This window comes from Lampetra fluviatilis, unplaced genomic scaffold (genome assembly GCF_964198595.1).
Source record: "Lampetra fluviatilis unplaced genomic scaffold, kcLamFluv1.1 SCAFFOLD_877, whole genome shotgun sequence".
NCBI lineage: Eukaryota > Metazoa > Chordata > Hyperoartia > Petromyzontiformes > Petromyzontidae > Lampetra > Lampetra fluviatilis.
Window position 1 is genome coordinate 7,976 of NW_027620685.1, and position 27,025 is coordinate 35,000.

Sequence of the window (27,025 nt, forward strand, 5' to 3'; positions counted from 1 at the left end):
TGTGTGTGTGTCACTGTGTGTGTGTCACTGTGTGTGTGTGTGTGTGTCACTGTGTGTGTGTGTCACTGTGTGTGTGTGTGTGTGTCACTGTGTGTGTGTCACTGTGTGTGTGTGTAGGGATGGTGATGGAGGCTGGTGTATGTATCCACCCGTCTGAGTGCCCCTGTGTGTGTGTGTCACTGTGTGTGTGTGTCACTGTGTGTGTGTCACTGTGTGTGTGTGTCACTGTGTGTGTGTCACTGTGTGTGTGTGTCACTGTGTGTGTGTGTGTCACTGTGTGTGTAGGGATGGTGATGGAGGCTGGTGTATGTATCCACCCGTCTGAGTGCCCCTGTGTGTACCACAGAGCCGTGTTCCCCGCTGGGACCGTCCTCAATGAGGGCTGCGGACAGTGGTACATACACACACACAGTGGTACATACACACACACAGTGGTACATACACACACACAGTGGTACATACACACACACAGTGGTACATACACACACACAGTGGTACATACACACACACAGTGGTACATACACACACACAGTGGTACATACACACGCACAGTGACACACACACACAGTGGTACATACACACACACACACAGTGGTACATACACACACACACAGTGGTACATACACACACACACAGTGGTACATACACACACACAGTGGTACATACACACACACACACAGTGGTACATACACACACACACAGTGGTACATACACACACACACAGTGGTACATACACACACACAGTGGTACATACACACACACACACAGTGGTACATACACACACAGTGGTACACACACACACACACACAGTGGTACATACACACACACAGTGGTACATACACACACACACACAGTGGTACATACACACACACAGTGGTACATACACACACACACAGTGGTACATACACACACACAGTGGTACATACACACACACACACAGTGGTACATACACACACACAGTGGTACATACACACACACACAGTGGTACATACACACACACAGTGGTACATACACACACACACAGTGGTACATACACACACACAGTGGTACACACACACACACACACAGTGGTACATACACACACACAGTGGTACATACACACACACACACAGTGGTACATACACACACACAGTGGTACATACACACACACACAGTGGTACATACACACACACAGTGGTACATACACACACACACAGTGGTACATACACACACACAGTGGTACATACACACACACAGTGGTACATACACACACACAGTGGTACATACACACACACAGTGGTACATACACACACACAGTGGTACACACACACACACACAGTGGTACATACACACACACACAGTGGTACATACACACACACAGTGGTACATACACACACACAGTGGTACATACACACACACAGTGGTACATACACACACACAGTGGTACATACACACACACAGTGGTACATACACACACACAGTGGTACATACACACACACACAGTGGTGCATACACACACACAGTGGTACACACACACACACAGTGGTACATACACACACACACACAGTGGTACATACACACACACAGTGGTACATACACACACACAGTGGTACACACACACACACAGTGGTGCATACACACACACAGTGGTACATACACACACACACACAGTGGTACATACACACACACAGTGGTGCATACACACACACAGTGGTACATACACACACACACAGTGGTACATACACACACACAGTGGTACATACACACACACACAGTGGTACATACACACACACACAGTGGTGCATACACACACACAGTGGTACACACACACACACAGTGGTGCATACACACACACAGTGGTACATACACACACACAGTGGTACATACACACACACAGTGGTACATACACACACACACAGTGGTGCATACACACACACAGTGGTACACACACACACACAGTGGTACATACACACACACAGTGGTACATACACACACACACAGTGGTACATACACACACACAGTGGTACACACACACACAGTGGTACACACACACACAGTGGTACATACACACACACACAGTGGTACACACACACACAGTGGTACATACACACACACACAGTGGTACACACACACACACAGTGGTACATACACACACACAGTGGTACATACACACACACAGTGGTACACACACACACAGTGGTACATACACACACACAGTGGTACATACACACACACAGTGGTACATACACACACACACAGTGGTACACACACACACACAGTGGTACATACACACACAGTGGTACACACACACACACAGTGGTACATACACACACACACAGTGGTACATACACACACACAGTGGTACACACACACACACAGTGGTACATACACACACACAGTGGTGCATACACACACACAGTGGTACATACACACACACACAGTGGTACACACACACAGTGGTGCACACACACACACACAGTGGTACATACACACAGTGGTACACACACACACACAGTGGTACATACACACACACACAGTGGTACACACACACACACAGTGGTACATACACACACACACAGTGGTGCACACACACACACAGTGGTACATACACACACACAGTGGTGCATACACACACACAGTGGTACATACACACACACACAGTGGTACATACACACACACAGTGGTACATACACACACACACAGTGGTACATACACACACACACAGTGGTACATACACACACAGTGGTACATACACACACAGTGGTACATACACACACACAGTGGTACATACACACACACACAGTGGTACATACACACACACACAGTGGTACATACACACACACAGTGGTACATACACACACACAGTGGTACACACACACACACAGTGGTGCATACACACACACAGTGGTACATACACACACACACAGTGGTACATACACACACACACACAGTGGTACATACACACACACAGTGGTACATACACACACACAGTGGTACATACACACACACACAGTGGTACACACACACACACAGTGGTACATACACACACACAGTGGTACATACACACACACACAGTGGTACATACACACACACAGTGGTACATACACACACACAGTGGTACATACACACACACACAGTGGTACACACACACACACAGTGGTACATACACACACACAGTGGTACACACACACACACAGTGGTACATACACACACACAGTGGTACATACACACACACAGTGGTACATACACACACAGTGGTACATACACACACACACAGTGGTGCATACACACACAGTGGTACATACACACACACAGTGGTACATACACACACACAGTGGTGCAATACACACACACAGTGGTGCATACACACACAGTGGTACATACACACACACACAGTGGTACATACACACACACAGTGGTGCATACACACACACAGTGGTACATACACACACACAGTGGTACATACACACACACACAGTGGTACATACACACACACAGTGGTGCATACACATACACAGTGGTACATACACACACACAGTGGTACATACACACACACAGTGGTACATACACACACACAGTGGTACATACACACACACAGTGGTACATACACACACAGTGGTACATACACACACACACAGTGGTACATACACACACACACAGTGGTACATACACACACACAGTGGTGCATACACACACACAGTGGTGCATACACACACAGTGGTACATACACACACACACAGTGGTACATACACACACACAGTGGTACATACACACACACACAGTGGTACATACACACACACAGTGGTACATACACACACACAGTGGTACATACACACACACACAGTGGTACATACACACACACAGTGGTACATACACACACACACACAGTGGTACATACACACACACACAGTGGTACATACACACACACACAGTGGTACATACACACACACACAGTGGTACATACACACACACAGTGGTACATACACACACACACAGTGGTACATACACACACACACAGTGGTACATACACACACACACATATAGTGGTACATACACACACACACAGTGACACACACACACACACAGTGGTACACACACACACACAGTGGTACATACACACACACAGTGGTACACACACACACACACAGTGGTACACACACACACACACAGTGGTACATACACACACACAGTGGTACATACACACACACACAGTGGTACATACACACACACACAGTGGTACATACACACACACACAGTGGTACATACACACACAGTGGTACATACACACACACACAGTGGTACACACACACACACAGTGGTACATACACACACACAGTGGTACATACACACACAGTGGTACATACACACACACAGTGGTACATACACACACACACAGTGGTACACACACACACACAGTGGTACATACACACACACAGTGACATACACACACACAGTGGTACATACACACACACACAGTGGTACATACACACACACAGTGGTGCATACACACACACAGTGGTACATACACACACACACACAGTGGTACATACACACACACACAGTGGTGCATACACACACACAGTGGTACATACACACACACAGTGGTACACACACACACACACAGTGGTGCATACACACACACAGTGGTACATACACACACACAGTGGTACATACACACACACACACAGTGGTACATACACACACACACAGTGGTACATACACACACACACAGTGGTACACACACACACACAGTGGTACATACACACACAGTGATACATACACACACACAGTGGTACATACACACACACAGTGGTACATACACACACACAGTGGTACATACACACACACACACAGTGGTACATACACACACACACACAGTGGTGCATACACACACACAGTGGTACATACACACACACAGTGGTACATACACACACACAGTGGTGCATACACACACACACAGTGGTACATACACACACAGTGGTACATACACACACACAGTGGTACACACACACACACAGTGGTACATACACACACACACAGTGGTACATACACACACAGTGGTACACACACACACACACAGTGGTGCATACACACACACACAGTGGTACATTACACACACACAGTGGTACATACACACACACACAGTGGTACATACACACACAGTGGTACACACACACACACACAGTGGTGCATACACACACACACAGTGGTACATACACACACACAGTGGTACATACACACACACACAGTGGTACATACACACACACACAGTGGTACATACACACACACAGTGGTACATACACACACACAGTGGTACATACACACACACAGTGGTACATACACACACACAGTGGTACATACACACACAGTGGTACATACACACACAGTGGTACATACACACACACACAGTGGTACATACACACACACAGTGACACACACACACACAGTGGTACATACACACACACAGTGACACACACACACACACAGTGGTACATACACACACACAGTGGTACATACACACACACACACAGTGGTACATACACACACACACAGTGGTACATACACACACACAGTGACACACACACACACAGTGGTACATACACACACACAGTGACACACACACACACACAGTGGTACATACACACACACAGTGGTACATACACACACACACACAGTGGTACATACACACACACACAGTGGTACATACACACACACAGTGGTACATACACACACAGTGGTACATACACACACACACACAGTGGTACATACACACACACAGTGGTACATACACACACACACACACAGTGGTACATACACACACACACACACAGTGGTACATACACACACACACAGTGGTACATACACACACACAGTGGTACATACACACACAGTGACACACACACACACACAGTGGTACATACACACACACAGTGGTACATACACACACTGACACACACACACACTGACACACACACACACACTGACACACACACACACACTGACACACACACACACACACTGACACACACATACACACACACAGACACACACACTGACACACACACACACACACTGACACACACACACACTGACATACACACACACAGACACACACACTGACACACACACACACACTGACATACACACACACTGACACACTGACACACACACACACTGACATACACACACACTGACACACTGACACACACACACACTGACACACACACACACACACACTGACACACACACACACACTGACATACACACACACTGACACACTGACATACACACACACTGACACACTGACACACACACACACTGACACACACACACACACTGACACACACACACACTGACATACACACACACTGACACACTGACACACACTGACACACTGACACACACACACACACAGACAGACACACACACATAGACACACACAGACACACACAGACACACTGACATACACACACACTGACACACACACACACACAGACAGACACACACACATAGACACACACAAGACACACACACACACACACTGACCCTCTTGTCTCGCTGTCCGCGTGTCTCAGCGTGTGCCTAGCCGGACAGTGGAACTGCACGGAGCACCTGTGTCCAGGTGAGTCTCCTGTCCCCCCCCCCCGTGTCCCCCCCCCCCGTGTGTCCCCCCCCGTGTCTCCCCCCGTGTCTCACCGTGTCTCACCCTGTCTCCCCGTGTCTCCCCCCTGTGTCTCACCGTGTCTCCCCCCTGTGTCTCACCGTGTCTCACCCTGTCTCCCCGTGTCTCACCCTGTCTCCCCCCCCCCCGTGTCTTCCCCCTGTCTCCCCGTGTCTCACCCTGTCTCCCCCCCCCCGTGTCTTCCCCCTGTCTCCCCGTGTCTCACCCTGTCTCCCCCCCCCCCCCCGTGTCTCCCCCCTGTCTCCCCGTGTCTCACCCTGTCTCCCCCCCCCCCCCGTGTCTCCCCCCTGTCTCCCCGTGTCTCACCCTGTCTCCCCGTGTCTCACCCTGTCTCCCCCCCCCGTGTCTCCCCCCTGTCTCCCCGTGTCTCACCCTGTCTCCCCGTGTCTCACCCTGTCTCCCCCCCCCCGTGTCTCCCCCCTGTCTCCCCGTGTCTCACCCTGTCTCCCCCCCCCCCGTGTCTTCCCCCTGTCTCCCCGTGTCTCACCCTGTCTCCCCCCCCCCCCCCGTGTCTCCCCCCTGTCTCCCCGTGTCTCACCCTGTCTCCCCGTGTCTCACCCTGTCTCCCCCCCCCCCCCGTGTCTCCCCCCTGTCTCCCCCCTGTCTCCCCGTGTCTCACCCTGTCTCCCCGTGTCTCACCCTGTCTCCCCCCCCCCCCGTGTCTCCCCCCTGTCTCCCCGTGTCTCACCCTGTCTCCCCGTGTCTCACCCTGTCTCCCCCCCCCCCCGTGTCTTCCCCCTGTCTCCCCGTGTCTCACCCTGTCTCCCCCACCCCCGTGTCTCCCCCCTGTCTCCCCGTGTCTCACCCTGTCTCCCCGTGTCTCACCCTGTCTCCCCCCCCCCCCGTGTCTTCCCCCTGTCTCCCCGTGTCTCACCCTGTCTCCCCCCCCCCGTGTCTCCCCCCTGTCTCCCCGTGTCTCACCCTGTCTCCCCGTGTCTCACCCTGTCTCCCCCCCCCCCGTGTCTCCCCCCTGTCTCCCCGTGTCTCACCCTGTCTCCCCCACCCCCGTGTCTCCCCCCTGTCTCCCCGTGTCTCACCCTGTCTCCCCGTGTCTCACCCTGTCTCCCCCCCCCCGTGTCTTCCCCCTGTCTCCCCGTGTCTCACCCTGTCTCCCCCCCCCCGTGTCTCCCCCCTGTCTCCCCGTGTCTCACCCTGTCTCCCCCCCCCCCGTGTCTCCCCCCTGTCTCCCCGTGTCTCACCCTGTCTCCCCGTGTCTCACCCTGTCTCCTCCCCGTGTCTCACCCTGTCTCCCCCCCCCGTGTCTCCCCCCTGTCTCCCCGTGTCTCACCCTGTCTCCCCCCCCCCCCGTGTCTTCCCCCTGTCTCCCCGTGTCTCACCCTGTCTCCCCCCCCCCGTGTCTCCCCCCTGTCTCCCCGTGTCTCACCCTGTCTCCCCGTGTCTCACCCTGTCTCCCCCCCCCCCCCCGTGTCTCCCCCCTGTCTCCCCCCTGTCTCCCCGTGTCTCACCCTGTCTCCCCGTGTCTCACCCTGTCTCCCCCCCCCCCCCCCGTGTCTCCCCCCTGTCTCCCCGTGTCTCACCCTGTCTCCCCGTGTCTCACCCTGTCTCCCCCCCCCCCCGTGTCTTCCCCCTGTCTCCCCGTGTCTCACCCTGTCTCCCCGTGTCTCACCCTGTCTCCCCCCCCCCCCCGTGTCTTCCCCCTGTCTCCCCGTGTCTCACCCTGTCTCCCCCCCCCGTGTCTCCCCCCTGTCTCCCCGTGTCTTCCCCCTGTCTCCCCGTGTCTCACCCTGTCTCCCCCCCCCCCCCGTGTCTCCCCCCTGTCTCCCCGTGTCTCACCCTGTCTCCCCCCCCCCCGTGTCTCCCCCCTGTCTCCCCGTGTCTCACCCTGTCTCCCCGTGTCTCACCCTGTCTCCCCCCCCCCCCCGTGTCTTCCCCCTGTCTCCCCGTGTCTCACCCTGTCTCACCGTGTCTCCCCGCCTAGCCGAGTGCTCTGTGATAGGAGACACCCACGTGACCACCTTTGACGGCTCTGTCTTCACGCTGTCCCCGCCGGGAGACTACGTCCTCGTGAAGACTCACGGGGCGGGCCGCTCCACCTCCACCTCCTCGTCCACCTCCTCGTCCACCTCCTCGTCCACCACCACCTCGTCCTCGTCATCGTCGTCACCACCACTGCCCAGCGTCGTCATCACCCTGCACACAGCACCATGCTCAGTGGTGAGCTCCTGTGGGTCTCTGTGGGTGTCTGTGGGTGTCTAGGACTCTGTAGGTGTCTGTGGGACTCTGTGGGTCTGTGTGGGTCTCTGTGAGTTTCTAGGACTCGGTGGGTGTCTGTGAGTCTCTGTGGGTCTCTGTGAGTCTCTGTGGGTCTTTGTGAGTCTCTGTGGGTCTTTGTGAGTCTCTGTGGGTCTTTGTGAGTCTCTGTGGGTCTCTGTGAGTCTCTGTGGGTCTTTGTGAGTCTCTGTGGGTCTCTGTGAGTCTCTGTGGGTGTCTCTGTGGGTGTCAGTGGGTCTCTGTGGGTGTCAGTGGGTCTCTGGGTCTCTGTGGGTGTCTCTGTGGGTCTTTGTGGGTTTCAGTGAGTCTCTAGGACTCGGTGGGTGTCTGTGAGTCTCTGTGAGTCTCTGTGGGTCTTTGTGAGTCTCTGTGGGTCTCTGTGAGTCTCTGTGGGTCTTTGTGAGTCTCTGTGGGTCTCTGTGAGTCTCTGTGGGTGTCTCTGTGGGTGTCAGTGGGTCTCTGTGGGTGTCAGTGGGTCTCTGGGTCTCTGTGGGTGTCTCTGTGGGTCTTTGTGGGTTTCAGTGAGTCTCTGTGGGTCTCTGTGGGTCATTGTGGGTCTCTGTGGGTCATTGTGAGTGTCTCTGTGGGTCTCTGTGGGTCTCTGTGGGTGTCTCTGTGGGTGTCTCTGTGGGTGTTTGTGGGTGTCTGTGAGTCTCTGGGTCTCTGTGGGTCTCTGTGGGTGTCTGTGGGTCTATATGAGTCTCTGTGGGTGTCTCTGTGGGTGTCAGTGGGTCTCTGTGGGTGTCCCTGTGGGTGTCTCTGTGGGTGTCTCTGTGGGTCTCTGTGAGTCTCTGGGTCTCTGTGGGTCTCTGTGAGTCTCTGTGGGTGTCTCTGTGGGTGTGGGTGTCTTTGTGGGTGTCTGTAAGTCTCTGGGTCTCTGTGGGTCTCTGTGGGTGTCTGTGGGTCTATATGAGTCTCTGTGGGTGTCTCTGTGGGTGTCAGTGGGTCTCTGTGGGTCTCTGTGGGTCTTAGTGTGTCTCTGTGGATCTCAGTGGGTCTCTGTAGTTCTGTATGAATCTTGAGGAACTCTTTTAGAGTTGTTGCTGATGTAAATTCCACCCCCCCATCTCTTCCCCCATTTCCCCCCCTTCCCCCCCATCTCTCCCCCCCATCCCCCTATCTCCCCCCCATCTCCTCCCTCATGCCCCCCATCTCTCCCCCCATCTCCCCCCCCTTCCCCCCCCCATCTCCCCCCCCTTCCCCCCCCCATCTCCCCCCCCTTCCCCCCCCATCTCCTCCCCCATCCCCCCCATCTCTCCCCCCCCACCCCTCCCCCTCTACCCCCCGCCACCCCACCCCTCCCCCCCCACCCCTCCCCCCTCCCTCCGCCCCCCCACCCCTCCCCCCTCCCCCCCCACCCCTCCCCCCTCCCCCCCACCCCTACCCCCCACCCATCCCCCTCCCCCCTCCCCCCCCACCCCTCCCCCCTCCCCCTCCCCCCGCCCCCCAGTCTCTGAGCGAGGTTTGCGTGCAGGCTGTGTCCGTGATGGTTGGCCACCGAGTGGGCAGTCACGTGACCGTGACGCGGGCGGGTGACGTCATCGTGGGCTCCCTCACCCGCGTCTCCCTCCCCTATGACGACGGTGAGGGGGGCGGGGGCGGGGGGAGGGGCGGGGGGAGGGGCGGGGGCGGGGGGAGGGGGAGGGGGAGGGGGGGAGGGGGGAGGGGCGGGGGGAGGGGCGGGGGCGGGGGGGAGGGGCGGGGGCGGGGGGGAGGGGCGGGGGGCGGGGGCGGGGGGAGGGGCGGGGGGGAGGGGGGGAGGGGGCGGGGGAGTGTGGTGAGTCTGTGGGTGTCTGTGTGTCTCTGTGGGTCTCTATGACTCTATAGGTCTCTATGGGTGTCTATGTGTCTCTGTGTGGGTCTCTATGGGTCTCTATGGGTTTCTATGTGTCTCTGTGTGGGTAATTAATCTTAATTTTAGAACTTTCGTGACTGCAGGAATTATTATTTGGTTCTTTCGGTTAAGTCACGTCTAAAGATAAAATAATAAATTAAATTAAATAATAGAATACGACGTTTCGATTGCAACACAAGCAATCATCATCAGGTATAATGAAATAGCGACATAATATCTAACCAGAAAACTATAGACAGACATATTAGCAGACAGATATCACAAGATACATACATAGCGAGAGCAACACAGGTGACAGAGAGGGGTGATCGTCTCTGTGTGGTGGCCTTAAATAGACAGAGGGGGGGCGGAGGCAGAGAGAGGGAGGGGGGTTAGAAAAAATTAGCATATCAATGAGTGGTCCAAAAGAAAACGTGGTGCTGCGAGTACGATGGCACAGCAAGCAAGCCTGAAAATCAGGAGAAAGACACACTAAAATTAAATAACCTAGTAAAATATCGAAATGTAAGGTAATACAACACAGAGGGTGGGTCTCTATGACTGTGTGGGTCTCTATGGGTCTCTGTGTCTCTGTGGGTCTCTATGGGTCTCTATGGGTGTCTATGTGTCTCTGTGGGTCTCTATGGGTCTCTATGACTGTGTGGGTGTCTATGTGTCTCTCTATGTGTCTCTGTATCTCTCTATGTGTCTCTCTATGTGTCTCTATGAGTCTGTGTCTCTGTGTGTGTCTCTATGGGTGTCTCTGTGTCTCTCTGTGTGTGTCTCTGTGTGTCTCTATGAGTCTGTGTCTCTGTGTGTGTCTCTATGGGTGTCTCTGTGTCTCTCTGTGTGTGTCTCTGTGTGTCTCTATGAGTCTGTGTCTCTGTGTGTGTCTCTATGGGTGTCTCTGTGTCTCTCTGTGTGTGTCTCTGTGTGTCTCTATGAGTCTGTGTCTCTGTGTGTGTCTCTATGGGTGTCTCTGTGTCTCTCTGTGTGTGTCTCTGTGTGTGTCTCTATGGGTGTCTCTGTGTCTCTCTGTGTGTGTCTCTGTGTGTGTCTCTATGGGTGTCTCTGTGTCTATCTGTGTGTGTCTCTGTGTGTCTCTATGAGTCTGTGTCTCTGTGTGTGTCTCTATGGGTGTCTCTGTGTCTATCTGTGTGTGTCTCTGTGTGTGTCTCTATGGGTGTCTCTGTGTCTCTCTGTGTGTGTCTCTGTGTGTGTCTCTATGAGTCTGTGTCTCTGTGTGTGTCTCTATGGGTGTCTCTGTGTCTCTCTGTGTGTGTCTCTGTGTGTGTCTCTATGGGTGTCTCTGTGTCTATCTGTGTGTGTCTCTGTGTGTGTCTCTATGAGTCTGTGTCTCTGTGTGTGTCTCTATGAGTCTGTGTCTCTGTGTGTGTCTCTATGGGTGTCTCTGTGTCTCTCTGTGTGTGTCTCTGTGTGTGTCTCTATGGGTGTCTCTGTGTCTCTCTGTGTGTGTCTCTGTGTGTGTCTCTATGGGTGTCTCTGTGTCTCTCTGTGTGTGTCTCTGTGTGTGTCTCTATGGGTGTCTCTGTGTCTCTCTGTGTGTGTCTCTGTGTGTGTCTCTATGGGTGTCTCTGTGTCTCTCTGTGTGTGTCTCTATGGGTGTCTCTGTGTCTCTCTGTGGGTGTCTCTGTGTGTGTCTCTATGGGTGTCTCTGTGTCTCTCTATGTGTCTCTCTATGTGTCTCTCTGTGTGTCTCTGTGTGTGTCTCTATGGGTGTCTCTGTGTCTCTCTGTGTGTGTCTCTGTGTGTGTCTCTATGGGTGTCTCTGTGTCTCTCTGTGTGTGTCTCTGTGTGTGTCTCTATGGGTGTCTCTGTGTCTCTCTGTGTGTGTCTCTGTGTGTGTCTCTATGGGTGTCTCTGTGTCTCTCTGTGTGTGTCTCTGTGTGTGTCTCTATGGGTGTCTCTGTGTCTCTCTGTGTGTGTCTCTGTGTGTGTCTCTATGGGTGTCTCTGTGTCTCTCTGTGTGTGTCTCTGTGTGTGTCTCTATGAGTCTGTGTCTCTGTGTGTGTCTCTATGGGTGTCTCTGTGTCTATCTGTGGGTGTCTCTGTGTGTGTCTCTATGGGTGTCTCTGTGTCTCTCTGTGTGTGTCTCTGTGTGTGTCTCTATGAGTCTGTGTCTCTGTGTGTGTCTCTATGGGTGTCTCTGTGTCTCTCTGTGTGTGTCTCTGTGTGTGTCTCTATGAGTCTGTGTCTCTGTGTCTCTCTGTGTGTGTCTCTATGGGTGTCTCTGTGTCTCTCTGTGTGTGTCTCTGTGTGTGTCTCTATGGGTGTCTCTGTGTCTCTATGAGTCTGTGTCTCTGTGTGTGTCTCTATGGGTGTCTCTGTGTCTCTCTGTGGGTGTCTCTGTGTGTGTCTCTATGGGTGTCTCTGTGTCTCTCTATGTGTCTCTCTATGTGTCTCTCTGTGTGTCTCTGTGTGTGTCTCTATGGGTGTCTCTGTGTCTCTCTGTGTGTGTCTCTGTGTGGGTGAGACAGGGGCTGTCCGCGTGGCCGCTGCCTCCTCCCTCTTCCTGCTGCTCCGAGTCTCCGCCCCCCCGCACCACGTGACCGTGGAGATGGAGCGCGGGGGGGCGGGGGGCGGGGCCAGGCTCTATCTGCAGCTGGGACCCCCCGCGGGGGGAGGGGCGGGGGGGGCGGCGGCGGGGGGAGGGGCGGGGGGGGGCGGCGGGGGGAGGGGCTCCCTCCCCCCCCACCCTGGGGCTGTGCGGGTCGCACAACGGCAACGCATTGGACGACTTCATGTGAGAGAAACACCTACACACCTACCTACACACTCACCTACACACACACCTACACACTCACCTACACACTCACCTACACACTCGCCTACACACTCACCTACACACACGCCTACACACCTACCTACACACCTACCTACACACTCACCTACACACTCACCTACACACACACCTACACACTCACCTACACACTCGCCTACACACTCACCTACACACACGCCTACACACCTACCTACACACCTACCTACACACTCACCTACACACTCACCTACACACACACCTACACACTCACCTACACACTCACCTACACACACACCTACACACTCACACCTACACACTCACCTACACACTCACCTACACACCTACCTACACACCTACCTACACACTCACCTACACACCTACCTACACACCTACCTACACACCTACCTACACACTCACCTACACACACGCCTACACACCTACCTACACACCTACCTACACACTCACCTACACACTCACCTACACACTCACCTACACACACACCTACACACTCACCTACACACTCACCTACACACCTACCTACACACTCGCCTACACACTCACCTACACACACGCCTACACACCTACCTACACACTCACCTACACACTCACCTACACACCTACCTACACACTCACCTACACACTCACCTACACACTCACCTACACACCTACCTACACACCTAGCTACACACTCACCTACACACCTACCTACACACTCACCTACACACTCACCTACACACACGCCTACACACCTACCTACACACCTACCTACACACTCACCTACACACTCACCTACACACACACCTACACACTCACCTACACACTCACCTACACACTCACCTACACACTCACCTACACACTCACCTACACACTCACCTACACACTCACCTACACACTCACCTACACACTCACCTACACACTCACCTACACACTCACCTACACACTCGCCTACACACACGCCTACACACCTACCTACACACTCACCTACACACTCACCTACACACTCACCTACACACACACCTACACACTCACCTACACACTCACCTACACACTCACCTACACACTCACCTACACACACACCTACACACTCACCTACACACTCACCTACACACTCACCTACACACTCACCTACACACTCACCTACACACTCACCTACACACTCACCTACACACTCACCTACACACTCACCTACACACTCACCTACACACCTACCTACACACTCACCTACACACTCACCTACACACTCACCTACACACACACCTACACACTCACCTACACACTCACCTACACACTCACCTACACACTCACCTACACACACACCTACACACTCACCTACACACTCACCTACACACTCACCTACACACTCACCTACACACCTACCTACACACTCACCTACACACTCACCTACACACTCACCTACACACACACCTACACACTCACCTACACACTCACCTACACACTCACCTACACACACACCTACACACTCACCTACACACTCACCTACACACTCACCTACACACTCACCTACACACCTAGCTACACACTCACCTACACACCTAGCTACACACCTAGCTACACACACGCCTACACACCTACCTACACACCTACCTACACACTCACCTACACACACGCCTACACACCTACCTACACACCTACCTACACACTCACCTACACACTCACCTACACACTCACCTACACACCTACCTACACACTCGCCTACACACCTACCTACACACTCACCTACACACTCGCCTACACACTCACCTACACACCTACCTACACACTCGCCTACACACCTACCTACACACTCACCTACACACTCACCTACACACTCACCTACACACCTACCTACACACTCACCTACACACTCACCTACACACCTACCTACACACCTAGCTACACACTCACCTACACACTCGCCTACACACTCACCTACACACTCACCTACACACCTACCTACACACTCACCTACACACCTACCTACACACCTACCTACACACTCACCTACACACTCACCTACACACTCACCTACACACCTACCTACACACTCACCTACACACCTACCTACACACCTACCTACACACTCACCTACACACTCATCTACACACCTACCTACACACCTACCTACACACCTAGCTACACACTCACCTACACACTCACCTACACACCTACCTACACACTCACCTACACACTCACCTACACACTCACCTACACACCTACCTACACACCTAGCTACACACTCACCTACACACCTACCTACACACCTACCTACACACTCACCTACACACCTACCTACACACCTACCTACACACTCACCTACACACTCACCTACACACTCACCTACACACCTACCTACACACCTACCTACACACTCACCTACACACCTACCTACACACCTAGCTACACACTCACCTACACACTCACCTACACACTCACCTACACACACACCTACACACTCACCTACACACTCACCTACACACTCACCTACACACCTACCTACACACTCACCTACACACTCACCTACACACTCACCTACACACACACCTACACACTCACCTACACACCTACCTACACACTCACCTACACACACACCTACACACTCACCTACACACCTACCTACACACTCACCTACACACACACCTACACACTCACCTACACACTCACCTACACACTCACCTACACACTCACCTACACACCTACCTACACACTCACCTACACACCTACCTACACACTCACCTACACACCTACCTACACACCTACCTACACACTCACCTACACACCTACCTACACACTCACCTACACACACGCCTACACACCTACCTACACACTCACCTACACACCTACCTACACACCTACCTACACACCTACCTACACACCTACCTACACACTCACCTACACACCTACCTACACACTCGCCTACACACCTACCTACACACTCACCTACACACTCACCTACACACCTACCTACACACTCACCTACACACTCACCTACACACCTACCTACACACTCACCTACACACCTACCTACACACTCACCTACACACCTACCTACACACTCACCTACACACCTACCTACACACTCGCCTACACACCTACCTACACACTCACCTACACACTCACCTACACACTCACCTACACACCTACCTACACACTCACCTACACACTCACCTACACACACGCCTACACACCTACCTACACACCTACCTACACACTCACCTACACACTCACCTACACACACACCTACACACTCACCTACACACTCACCTACACACACGCCTACACACCTACCTACACACCTACCTACACACCTACCTACACACCTACCTACACACTCACCTACACACCTACCTACACACTCGCCTACACACCTACCTACACACTCACCTACACACCTACCTACACACCTACCTACACACTCACCTACACACCTACCTACACACTCACCTACACACCTACCTACACACCTACCTACACACCTACCTACACACTCACCTACACACTCACCTACACACCTACCTACACACTCACCTACACACTCACCTACACACTCACCTACACACTCACCTACACACCTACCTACACACTCACCTACACACTCACCTACACACTCACCTACACACTCACCTACACACCTACCTACACACTCACCTACACACTCACCTACACACTCACCTACACACCTACCTACACACTCACCTACACACCTACCTACACACCTACCTACACACTCACCTACACACTTACCTACACACCTACCTACACACTCACCTACACACCTACCTACACACCTACCTACACACTCACCTACACACTTACCTACACACCTACCTACACACTCACCTACACACCTACCTACACACCTACCTACACACCTACCTACACACCTACCTACACACTCACCTACACACTCACCTACACACTCACCTACACACACGCCTACACACCTACCTACACACCTACCTACACACTCACCTACACACTCACCTACACACACACCTACACACTCACCTACACACTCACCTACACACCTAGCTACACACTCACCTACACACCTACCTACACACTCACCTACACACCTACCTACACACCTACCTACACACCTACCTACACACTCACCTACACACTCACCTACACACTCACCTACACACCTACCTACACACTCACCTACACACTCACCTACACACTCACCTACACACTCACCTACACACTCACCTACACACTCACCTACACACTCACCTACACACTCACCTACACACCTACCTACACACTCACCTACACACTCACCTACACACTCACCTACACACCTACCTACACACTCACCTACACACCTACCTACACACCTACCTACACACTCACCTACACACTTACCTACACACCTACCTACACACTCACCTACACACCTACCTACACACCTACCTACACACCTACCTACACACCTACCTACACACTCACCTACACACACACCTACACACTCACCTACACACTCACCTACACACCTACCTACACACTCACCTACACACTCACCTACACACCTACCTACACACTCACCTACACACCTACCTACACACTCACCTACACACCTACCTACACACTCACCTACACACACGCCTACACACTCACCTACACACCTACCTACACACTCACCTACACACTCACCTACACACTCACCTACACACCTACCTACACACCTACCTACACACTCACCTACACACCTACCTACACACTCACCTACACACCTACCTACACACTCACCTACACACTCACCTACACACTCACCTACACACCTACCTACACACCTACCTACACACCTACCTACACACTCACCTACACACCTACCTACACACTCACCTACACACTCACCTACACACTCACCTACACACCTACCTACACACCTACCTACACACTCACCTACACACCTACCTACACACTCACCTACACACCTACCTACACACCTACCTACACACTCACCTACACACCTACCTACACACTCACCTACACACCTACCTACACACCTACCTACACACCTACCTACACACTCACCTACACACTCACCTACACACTCACCTACACACTCACCTACACACTCACCTACACACTCACCTACACACTCACCTACACACTCACCTACACACTCACCTACACACTCACCTACACACCTACCTACACACTCACCTACACACTCACCTACACACTCACCTACACACCTACCTACACACTCACCTACACACCTACCTACACACCTACCTACACACTCACCTACACACTTACCTACACACCTACCTACACACTCACCTACACACCTACCTACACACCTACCTACACACCTACCTACACACTCACCTACACACACACCTACACACTCACCTACACACTCACCTACACACCTACCTACACACCTACCTACACACTCACCTACACACCTACCTACACACTCACCTACACACCTACCTACACACTCACCTACACACCTACCTACACACTCACCTACACACCTACCTACACACTCACCTACACACTCACCTACACACTCACCTACACACCTACCTACACACCTACCTACACACTCACCTACACACCTACCTACACACTCACCTACACACCTACCTACACACTCACCTACACACTCACCTACACACTCACCTACACACCTACCTACACACCTACCTACACACCTACCTACACACTCACCTACACACCTACCTACACACTCACCTACACACTCACCTACACACTCACCTACACACCTACCTACACACCTACCTACACACTCACCTACACACCTACCTACACACTCACCTACACACCTACCTACACACTCACCTACACACATGCCTACTCACCCACCCACCCAGCCACCTACCCAGCCACCCATCTACCCACCCACTCACCCAGCCACCCACCTATCCACCCACCCACCCACCTACCCACCCACCCAGCCAGCCACCCACCCACCCATCTACCCACCCACCTACCCAGCCACCCATCTACTCACCCACTCACCCAGCCACCCACCTATCCACCCACCCACCTACCCACCCACCCAGCCAGCAACCCACCCACCCATCTACCCACCCACACACCCACCCACTCACCTACCCACCCACCTACCCACCCACATACCCATCCACCCACCCACCTACCCACCCACATACCCATCCACCCATCCACCCACCCACCTACCCACCCACCTACCCACCCACCCAGCCACCTACCCACCCACCTACCCACCCACCTACCCATCCAGCCACCCACCCACACAGCCACCCATCCACCCAGCCACCCACCCACCTACCCACCCACCTACCCACCTACCCACCCACCTACCCACCCACCCACCTACCCACCCACCCACCCAGCCACCTACCCAGCCACCCACCCACATACCCATCCACCCAACTGGGATTTGGGGTCAATTCACACTTTATTGGGACCCAGCACTGTCTCTAGCCTCAGGCATGATGCTTGACCTCCCCTATTACAGTCGCCCCTATTACAGTCGCCCCTTTTACAGTCGTCCTATTACATTCACCCCTAGTGCAGTCGCCCCTAGTACAGTCGAACGTCCGACCAACGTCCAGGGAACGTCCGGCGAACGTCCGGCGAACGTCAAAAGAACGTCCGGCGAACGTCAAAAGAACGTCCGGGGAACGTCCGACAAACGTTCAGCGAACGTCCGACGAACGTCCGGTGCCGAACGTCCAGAAGAACGTCAGACGAACGTCCAGGGAACGTCCGGCGAACGTTCGACGAACTTCCGAAGAACTTCCGACGAACGTTCGGGGAACGTTCGACGAACGTCAAAAGAACATCAAAAGAACGTCCGGGGAACGTCCAGTGAACCCCTGCCCCCCCCCTGCCCCCCCTGCCCCCCCCCTGCCCCCCCTGCCCCCCCCCTGCCCCCCCCTGCCCCCCCTGCCCCCCCCCAGGTCACCAGCCGGAGTGGTGGAGCCTTCAGCGTCACTCTTCGCCAACTCGTGGAGGGTCAGCGGTGGGGGGGGGGGGCCCGGAGGGGGAGGGGGGGGGGCGAGGGGGGAGGGGCTTGGGGGGGAGGGGGCTGGGGGGGGCCGTGGGGGGGGCCGTGGGGGGGGGGCGTGGGGGGGGGCTCCCACTGACCCCTGCGACACAAACCACCACAGCGGTACGCTCACTCACCCCTCTCTTATCTCTCGCTTAACTCTCCCTAATCTCTCCCTAATCTCTCCATCACCTCTCCATCACCTCTCCCTAATCTCTCTCTAATCTCTCCCTGATCTCTCTCTAATATCTCTCTTATCTCTCGCTTAACTCTCCCTAATCTCTCCCTAATCTCTCCATCACCTCTCCATCACCTCTCCATAATCTCTCCCTAATCTCTCTCCACCGCCACCAGCCGTGTTCGCGGCTGACCGCTGCTCCGTGCTGACCTCCGGCTCCTTCTTCTCGGCGTGCCGCCCCTCCGTGGACCCCGCCGAGTTCTTCTCGCGTTGCCGCGGCGACGCCTGCCGCTGCGGCCTGCCCTGCCTCTGCCGAGTCATCGCCGACTACGCCCGGGCCTGCCGCAGGCTCACGGGCCTGCTGCTCGACTTCAGGGCCCACGTCAAGGACTGCGGTGAGAGAGAGAGAGAGGGGAGAGTGGGGGACAGCTGGAGAATGAAGTAGTCTCGGGCCTAGCGCAGGTTCTCAGGCCTAGCGCAGGCTTTCGGGCCTAGCGCAGGCTCACGGGCCTGCTGCTCGACTTCAGGGCACACGTCAAGGACTGCGGTGAGAGGGAGAGAGGGGGGGAGAGAGAAAAGGAAGTTTCAGGGAGACAGGGCGACAGCCTACCACAGGCTCATGGGCCTAGCGCAGGCTCTTGGGCCTAGCGCAGGCTCTTGGGCCTACCACAGGCTCTTGGGCCAAGCGCAGGCTCTTGGGCCTACCACAGGCTCATGGGCCTAGCGCAGGCTCTCAGGCCTACCACAGGCTCTTGGGCCTAGCGCAGGCTCTTGGGCCTACCACAGGCTCTTGGGCCTACCACAGGCTCATGGGCCTAGCGCAGGGTCTCAGGCCTACCACAGGCTCATGGGCCTACCACAGGCTCTTGGGCCTACCACAGGCTCTTGGGCCTAGCGCAGGGTCTCAGGCCTACCACAGGCTCATGGGCCTACCACAGGCTCTTGGGCCTACCACAGGCTCATGGGCCTAGCGCAGGGTCTCAGGCCTACCACAGGCTCATGGGCCTAGCGCAGGCTCTTGGGCCTACCACAGGCTCTTGGGCCTACCACAGGCTCTTGGGCCTACCACAGGCTCTTGGGCCTAGCGCAGGCTCTTGGGCCTACCACAGGCTCATGGGCCTAGCGCAGGGTCTCAGGCCTACCACAGGCTCTTGGGCCTACCACAGGCTCTTGGGCCTACCACAGGCTCTTGGGCCTACCACAGGCTCATGGGCCTAGCGCAGGGTCTCAGGCCTACCACAGGCTCATGGGCCTAGCGCAGGCTCTTGGGCCTACCACAGGCTCATGGGCCTACCACAGGCTCTCAGGCCTACCACAGGCTCTTGGGCCTAGCGCAGGCTCTTGGGCCTACCACAGGCTCTTGGGCCTACCACAGGCTCCTGGGCCTAGCGCAGGGTCTCAGGCATACCACAGGCTCATGGGCCTAGCGCAGGCTCTTGGGCCTACCACAGGCTCATGGGCCTAGCGCAGGGTCTCGGGTGTATTCGTCCTCAGGGTCCACGTCAAGGAGTGCAGTGAGAGAGGAGAGTTCAATTAGAGAGAGGTAGGCGAGAGGAATGAGCAAGGTAGGCAGGAGAGAGGTAGGGGAGAGAGAGGTAGGGGAGAGATAAGGGAGAGAGACAGGGGATAGATGTGTAGGAGAGAGAGGTAGGGGAGAGGTAGGAGAGAGACAGGGGAGAGGTAGGAGAGAGACAGGGGAGAGATGTGTAGGAGAGAGAGGTAGGGGAGAGGTAGGGGAGAGGTAGGGGAGAGGTAGGGGAGAGGTAGGAGAGAGAGGTAGGGGAGAGGTAGGAGAGAGAGGTAGGGGAGAGGTAGGAGAGAGACAGACAGGGGAGAGATGTGTAGGAGAGAGAGGTAGGGGAGAGAGAGGGGAGAGACAGGGGAGAGACAGGGGAGAGATGTGTAGGAGAGAGAGGTAGGGGAGAGAGAGGGGAGAGACAGGGGAGAGACAGGGGAGAGATGTGTAGGAGAGAGAGGTAGGGGAGAGGTAGGGGAGAGGTAGGGGAGAGGTAGGAGAGAGAGGTAGGGGAGAGGTAGGAGAGAGAGGTAGGGGAGAGGTAGGAGAGAGACAGACAGGGGAGAGATGTGTAGGAGAGAGAGGTAGGGGAGAGAGAGGGGAGAGACAGGGGAGAGACAGGGGAGAGATGTGTAGGAGAGAGAGGTAGGGGAGAGAGAGGGGAGAGACAGGGGAGAGACAGGGGAGAGATGTGTAGGAGAGAGAGGTAGGGGAGAGGTAGGGGAGAGGTAGGGGAGAGGTAGGAGAGAGAGGTAGGGGAGAGGTAGGAGAGAGACAGGGGAGAGGTAGGTGAGAGACAGACAGGGGAGAGATGTGTAGGAGAGAGAGGTAGGGGAGAGAGAGGGGAGAGACAGGGGAGAGACAGGGGAGAGATGTGTAGGAGAGAGAGGTAGGGGAGAGAGAGGGGAGAGACAGGGGAGAGACAGGGGAGAGATGTGTAGGAGAGAGAGGTAGGGGAGAGGTAGGGGAGAGGTAGGAGAGAGAGGTAGGGGAGAGGTAGGAGAGAGACAGGGGAGAGGTAGGTGAGAGACAGACAGGGGAGAGATGTGTAGGAGAGAGAGGTAGGGGAGAGAGAGGGGAGAGACAGGGGAGAGACAGGGGAGAGATGTGTAGGAGAGAGAGGTAGGGGAGAGAGAGGGGAGAGACAGGGGAGAGACAGGGGAGAGATGTGTAGGAGAGAGAGGTAGGGGAGAGGTAGGGGAGAGGTAGGACAGAGACAGACAGGGGAGAGAGAGGTAGGAGAGAGAGTGAATGGTGAAATAAGTAGCGGAGCCGTGGAGAGGGTGGTGGGGTGAGAAGAGAGGGGGGGGGGGTGGGGAGAGTGGGAGGAGGTGACAGGAGATGAAAGGAGATGAAAGGAGATGAAAGGAGATGCAGGGAGGGGGGGGAGGGAGGGAGGGAGGGGGCGAGTGATGATAATGTATGAAAGGAGGATAGATTACAATCGGAGACAGTGAGAGAGAGAGAGAGCGTGAGAGAAAGTGCTTCTGTTCCGTGACCTCATGCACCTAGCCTGGCACAGCAGTCAAACCATGGCACCTGCAGGGTCTGTCCCGTGACCTCCTCCTGCACCTAGCCTGGCACAGCAGTCAACCCACGGCACCTGCTGGGTCTGTCCCGTGACCTCCTCATGCACCTAGCCTGGCACAGCAGTCAACCCATGGCACCTGCTGGGTCTGTCCCGTGACCTCCTCCTGCACCTAGCCTGGCACAGCAGTCAACCCATGGCACCTGCAGGGTCTGTCCCGTGACCTCCTCATGCACCTAGCCTGGCACAGCAGTCAACCCATGGCACCTGCAGGGTCTGTCCCGTGACCTCCTCCTCCTGCACCTAGCCTGGCACAGCAGTCAACCCATGGCACCTGCTGGGTCTGTCCCGTGACCTCCTCCTCCTGCACCTAGCCTGGCACAGCAGTCAACCCATGGCACCTGCAGGGTCTGTCCTGTGACCTCCTCATGCACCTAGCCTGGCACAGCAGTCAACCCATGGCACCTGCTGGGTCTGTCCCGTGACCTCCTCATGCACCTAGCCTGGCACAGCAGTCAACCCATGGCACCTGCTGGGTCTGTCCCGTGACCTCCTCATGCATCTACACACTCCACGTTAAAGAATCATCAGAATAAGAATCTTGATTTATCCTGGAGGAGAAATCCGATGGTGGCTGTGATGGTGGTGATGGTGGTGATGATGATGGTGATGGTGGTGATGATGATGGTGATGGTGGTGATGGTGGTGATGATGATGGTGATGGTGGTGATGGTGGTGGTGATGGTAGTGGTGGTGATGGTGGTGGTGATGGTGGTGGTGATGGTGGTGATGATGGTGATGATGGTGGTGATGGTGGTGATGGTGGTGATGGTGATGGTGGTGGTGGTGATGGTGGTGATGGTGGTGATGGTGGTGATGATGATGGTGATGGTGGTGATGGTGATGATGGTGGTGATGATGGTGATGGTGGTGATGGTGGTGGTGATGGTGGTGGTGATGGTGGTGATGATGGTGGTGATGGTGATGATGGTGGTGATGGTGGTGGTGGTGATGGTGGTGATGGTGGTGGTGATGGTGGTGGTGATGGTGATGATGGTAATGGTGGTGATGGTGGTGGTGGTGGTGGTGATGGTGGTGATAGTGATGATGGTAATGGTGGTGATGGTGGTGATGGTGGTGATGGTGGTGATGGTGGTGATGGTGATGGTGGTGATGGTGATGGTGGTGATGGTGGTGATGATGATGGTGGTGGCGATGGTGATGATGGTGGTGGCGATGGTGGTGATGCTACTGATATCACCGTTGATGCTGCTGACGATGATGAGTTACAACCGCAACCACCACAACAACCACAACAACCACCACAACCACCACAACCACCACAACAAAGCATGGAGGTGCACCTAGCCTGTCACCACCACTCCCGCCACCCACCCCGACAGCCATGCACTGCCCAGGCGGGATGCACTACCGCGTCTGTGCCTCCCCCTGCCTCTCCTCGTGCCGTGGACTTACGTCAGCCTCCACCTCCTCCTCCTCCTCGTCCTCCACCTCGTCCACCTCCTCGTCCACCTCGTCGTCCACCCCCTCGTCCACCTCCTGGGCCTGTGACCCCTCCACCCTGCCGTGCGCCGAGGGCTGCGTCTGCCCCCAGGGCACTTTCCTGCACGAGGCAAGGCAGGTGTGCGTCAATAGGTGAGCGTCACTCACCCACTCACTCACTCAGCCACTCACTCATCCACTCACTCACTCACCCACACACTCACCCACACACTCACCCACTCACTCACCCACTCACTCACCCACTCACTCACTCACCCACTCACTCACCCACACACTCACTCACTCACTCAGCCACCCACTCAGCCACCCACTCACTCACCCACTCACCCACCCACCCACTCACCCAACCACTCACTCACCCACCCACTCACCCACCCACCCACTCACCCACCCACTCACCCACCCACTAACCCACCCACTCACCCACCCACCCACTCACCCACCCACTCACCCACCCACCCACTCACCCAACCACTCACCCACTCACACACCCACTCACCCACCTACTCACCCAACCACTCACCCACTCACCCACCCACTCACCCACCCACACACCCACCCACTCACCCACCCACCCACCCACCCACCCACTCACCCACCCACCCACCCACCCACCCACCCACCCACTCACCCACCCACCCACCCACCCACTCACCCACTCACCCACCCACCCACCCACCCACTCACCCACCCACCCACTCACCCACCCACCCACACACTCACCCACCCACCCACCCACTCACTCCCCCACCCACCCACCCACCCACTCACCCACCCACCCACTCACCCACCCACCCACCCACCCACCCACCCGCCCACTCACTCACCCACACACTCACCCACTCACTCACCCACCCACTCACCCATCCACCCACCCATCCACCCACCCACCCACTCACCCACCCACCCACCCACCCACTCACTCACTCACCCACTCACCCACTCACCCACCCACCCACCCACCCACTCACTCCCCCACCCACTCACTCCCCCACCCACCCACCCACCCACCCACCCACCCACCCACCCACCCACTCACCCACCCACTCACCCACTCACCCACCCACTCACCCACTCACCCACTCACTCACTCACTCATCCACCCACTCACTCACCCACCCACTCACCCACCCACCCACTCACCCACCCACTCACTCACCCACCCACTCACCCACTCACCCACTCACTCACTCACCCACCCACTCACCGACCCACCCACTCACCCACTCACCCACCCACCCACTCACCCACCCACCCACTCACCCACTCACCCACCCACCCACTCACTCACCCACTCACCCATCCACCCACCCACCCACTCACCCACTCACTCACCCACACACTCACCCACTCACCCACCCACCCACCCACCCACCCACTCACCCACTCACCCACTCACCCACTCACTCACTCACCCACTCACTCACTCACCCACTCACTCACCCACCCACCCACTCACCCGTCTCTCTCCCTGTCTCTCAAGGTCCGACTGTCCGTGCTATCACCTGGGCGAGGACTTGGAGCCCGGCGACCTCGTAGCCACGCCCACAGGGCCCTGGTATGGTTCAGTCGCCAGCGGTAACCGGTTACTGGGTGGTAACCGGTTACAGGGTGGTGACTTGGTTAGCAGCACTCACCCACCCACTCACTCAGCCAATACACTCACTCAGCCACTCAGCCATACACTCAGCCACTCACCCACACACTCACTCAGCCACACACTCACTCAGCCACTCAGCCATACACTCAGCCACTCAC

General features: G+C 55.3%; 1 protein-coding gene across 1 annotated transcript in view; it reads left to right on the forward strand.

The window, feature by feature from the left end:
* Positions 1–266: 266 nt before the first annotated feature.
* Positions 267–27,025, forward strand: part of LOC144954255 (otogelin-like) — a gene marked incomplete at its 3' end in the record, with an annotated part of 30,182 nt that continues 3,423 nt past the window's right edge. Inside the window, exons 1-9 of the mRNA XM_078884791.1 lie at positions 267–394; positions 6,555–6,601; positions 8,601–8,836; positions 10,344–10,476; positions 13,226–13,337; positions 20,433–20,644; positions 20,876–21,094; positions 25,147–25,399; positions 26,751–26,825. Coding sequence (XP_078740917.1) covers positions 288–394; positions 6,555–6,601; positions 8,601–8,836; positions 10,344–10,476; positions 13,226–13,337; positions 20,433–20,644; positions 20,876–21,094; positions 25,147–25,399; positions 26,751–26,825 — 1,394 coding nt within the window. The remainder of the gene's footprint in view (positions 395–6,554; positions 6,602–8,600; positions 8,837–10,343; positions 10,477–13,225; positions 13,338–20,432; positions 20,645–20,875; positions 21,095–25,146; positions 25,400–26,750; positions 26,826–27,025) is intronic.